Source organism: Odontomachus brunneus, unplaced genomic scaffold (genome assembly GCF_010583005.1).
Source record: "Odontomachus brunneus isolate Ranch 3 - 2012 unplaced genomic scaffold, Obru_v1 Obru_scaffold_005, whole genome shotgun sequence".
NCBI lineage: Eukaryota > Metazoa > Arthropoda > Insecta > Hymenoptera > Formicidae > Odontomachus > Odontomachus brunneus.
Window position 1 is genome coordinate 3,425,468 of NW_022639455.1, and position 3,376 is coordinate 3,428,843.

At 36.7% G+C, this 3,376-nt stretch overlaps 1 protein-coding gene across 1 annotated transcript; it reads left to right on the plus strand.

The window, feature by feature from the left end:
* The first annotated feature begins 440 nt into the window (after window positions 1-440).
* Window positions 441-2,535, plus strand: LOC116848726 (COP9 signalosome complex subunit 6). The gene is made up of 5 exons (XM_032825135.1): window positions 441-856; window positions 1,320-1,603; window positions 1,689-1,854; window positions 1,951-2,144; window positions 2,219-2,535. The coding sequence occupies exons 1-5, from the start codon at window positions 601-603 to the stop codon at window positions 2,357-2,359; spliced, it is 1,041 nt and encodes a 346-aa protein (XP_032681026.1). The 5' UTR covers window positions 441-600; the 3' UTR covers window positions 2,360-2,535.
* Window positions 2,536-3,376: the final 841 nt, after the last annotated feature.

A 3,376-nucleotide genomic window follows, 5' to 3' on the forward strand; every position in this document is an offset into this window, starting at 1 on the left:
CTCTCTCTCTCTCTCTCTCTCTCTCTCTCTCTCTCTCTCTCTCTCTCAATGGTTTTCAGGCCTGGTCCTATTGGCCCTTTCACCACAGCTTTATGATATATGGAAGTATATACGCAATGTTCCTCTGCATCCGCTAATCCGATTCGTCCCTTACGGACACGATTTGATAATCCGATTAGCCTAGGGAACTTTCTCTCTAGACAATTTACATCACTGCGATTAATCCGATTAAAAATCCGATTGCTACACCCTATGCTCCCCGCTTTACGTTTTTGAACGCACCCAGAAACGGTGGCGCCTCGTAGCAGAGACTTTGGAACTACACTCTAATAATCGACCCATTAAAGTTAGACCCGTTATTTTTTAGTTCCGAAGTCTCCGCTACGAGCCGCCACCATTCGATTGTTCATTTCTCAGAGAGATGCTCGTCGTTTGTGATAATCGTTCAGGTCGACAGGTGCACGACGAAGGTGTTGATCCAAGGAAACTGCTCTGTCAATCACTAAGTCCAACCTTCCTCTTCCGGGCTCGTTCGAACGGAAGAGTCGGCAAAGACCACGGTAAGCGAACGAACAGCAAGAGCGACGGCCGGCAGACGACATGGAGGTTGACGAAAACAACGCAATCAGCAATAAGGAGACCCCGGCAACGGCCTCCGGGGAAACGCCGATGGAGATCGACGAGGACACCTCTGAGAGGAATCCTGCTATGTCCACGACCTCAGCGAGCGCTATCAAGGTCATGGCATCTTCCGGCACCGTCGGCTCTGTGTCCATCAGTCTGCATCCATTGGTGATTATGAATATCAGCGAGCACTGGACGAGGCTCAGGGCTCAGGAAGGCAGTGACCAGTTGGGTAAGGTTTTCCTAATCTTGTAGTTTGAATTTCTTTCGGTAAAGTCATTTATAACCTACAATTAGTAGTTTATTATAGTCAGATTGTCATCCATCATATTTAACAGACAGTTGATATAATGGAAACAATGAGTAGAATAATTGTTGGTCATGCTAACATTCAAACTACAGGCTTGTTTTTTAGCTAAATCAGGTTGTTTTGTAATTAGAGAAAAACAGATATATAACCTAAGACTTTTTCAGTCACACTAGGTTGTACTTTTTTCCTTTGAAGTTAAATATATACAACCTATTATTGAAAGAAAAAAGAACAAAGTTTCAGTGCAACATTAATTTAGCTAAAAAGTACAAGCCTTATATATAATGTCTGAAACAATATTAAGGTTATATCATAATTTGTGATTAATTTTTGCTAAGGATATCTAACCAATATTATTTAATCTCTAGTAATTATATACTTTCAGTATATGGTGCTCTGATTGGTAAGCAGAAGGGTCGTAACATAGAAATAATGAATTCCTTTGAATTGGTGTTCACTTGCATCGGCGACGATGTTATAATCGATAGAGATTATTATAATACAAAGGAGGAGCAGTTCAAGCAAGTCTTCAGTGACATGGACTTTTTGGGCTGGTATACCACTGGTGACATGCCCAATGAAAGAGACATCAGAGTGCACAAGCAGCTCTGCGAAATAAATGAAAGTCCTGTACTGTTGAAGCTGGATCCAAGACCAAAAAACACAGATGTAAGTTTATTGATATACAATTGAATAAAGGTAAGTCTCTCTCTTTATCAATTATACTCAAGATAATTCTGCTAAATTGTTACAGCAATTATCAGTTTCCATGTACGAATCAGTAATCGACTTAGTCAATGGTGAAGCCACTATGTTATTTGTTCCATTAACTTATACATTAGCCACCGAGGAAGCTGAGAGAATCGGAGTTGATCATGTAGCAAGGATGTGTAACAACGATCAGGGCGAAAGTTCATTAGGTAATATGCCGTGCGATTTAAAGGAATTCATTTTTGCATTTTTTGACAAAGCAGCAAATTGATGATTAACGATATATAAACTGAACGTGATTTCAGTGGCTGAACATTTAACGGCGCAACACAGCGCTATCAAAATGTTGCACTCGAGAGTGAAACTCGTCTTAAGATATGTGCAGGCTGTACAAAATGGAGAACTGAAAGGAAATCATGAAGTACTTCGAGCGGCTTGTTCCTTAAGTCATCGACTGCCTGTTCTAAATAATCCGAAATTTAGAGCTGACTTTTATAATGTTAGTATATCACTTTTAAAAATACAACTGTTCTTCCTGATTGATGTCAAATAATTTTTCTTTTTCTGTTACAGCAATGCAACGATTTCAGTTTGATGACGTATCTCGGTATCATAACTAAGGGCTGTAATAATATAAATCAATTTGTAAACAAATTCAATATCTTATACGATAGACAGGGCGTGGGGCGACGTTTACGAAGCCTCTTCTTCTGATATGTGAATACAATCTGTTGTTTTTATACGCGTCTTTTTTTACTTTCTAGATAAGTGCCGCGAGCTCAGGACTTAATGAGAGAGAAATTCACACACAGCCAACTTAATCGCGAGGTAGTTTCAATACTACTCTAGATACTGTATCGAACGTAAATAAAACTAAAGAAGTAACAAAAGTTCCGCAGCAATCACTTGAAATATATATATAAAATGTAACGGGGGGAATACGGTCGAAATGGGACCGCGGGGAGCATTGGTTATCTCGTCAGCAATATTGTTCGGAAATAATATTTATTGAATGCTATCTTATACACACACACACACACACACACATACACACACACATATATACACACAAATAGTATGTTTAAAATATTTCTAATTAACAATAAAAAACGTGTGATATTAATAAAAGGAAAACTGTGATGCGTTGCAAAATACGTTTCATTTTGTATTGAGATCGATTTTGGATTTAGTCAAATCTCAAAGGAAAAAAAGATAAAACTTGTAGGCACATCGAAAGAAAAACAATGAATTACGATTGGACAGGAAGATTTCAAGTAGAGGCGAAATTCCATTTGTTCTTTTTGTGATATATAAATTTATTAATATATACTCCACGTATATATATTTTTTTGCACATATATAGTATATATATTATATAGATTTTTTTAAACATTTCTGTCTGCTTAGAATGCGATAGAATGAGATGAAACTTCTCACTGAGAATGAGAGGTTTATCGAGGATATATATAAGTCGTAAAACAAATACTTTCACATGTTTCGCTTTAATAATGGAAGACCTCATTTCTTTTTAGTTGTTTTACACACTACCAAGCATATTCCATTATAGTCCATGTTACTCACACATACCCGAATTTGCAGTTTCATATAGAAGCGGTTTATGTATATAAGTTTTATCTTTATAAAAAAATGTGGTTTGTGTATACATACATATATATATATATTAATTTTATATATATACATATATATATGTATATATATATATATATATAT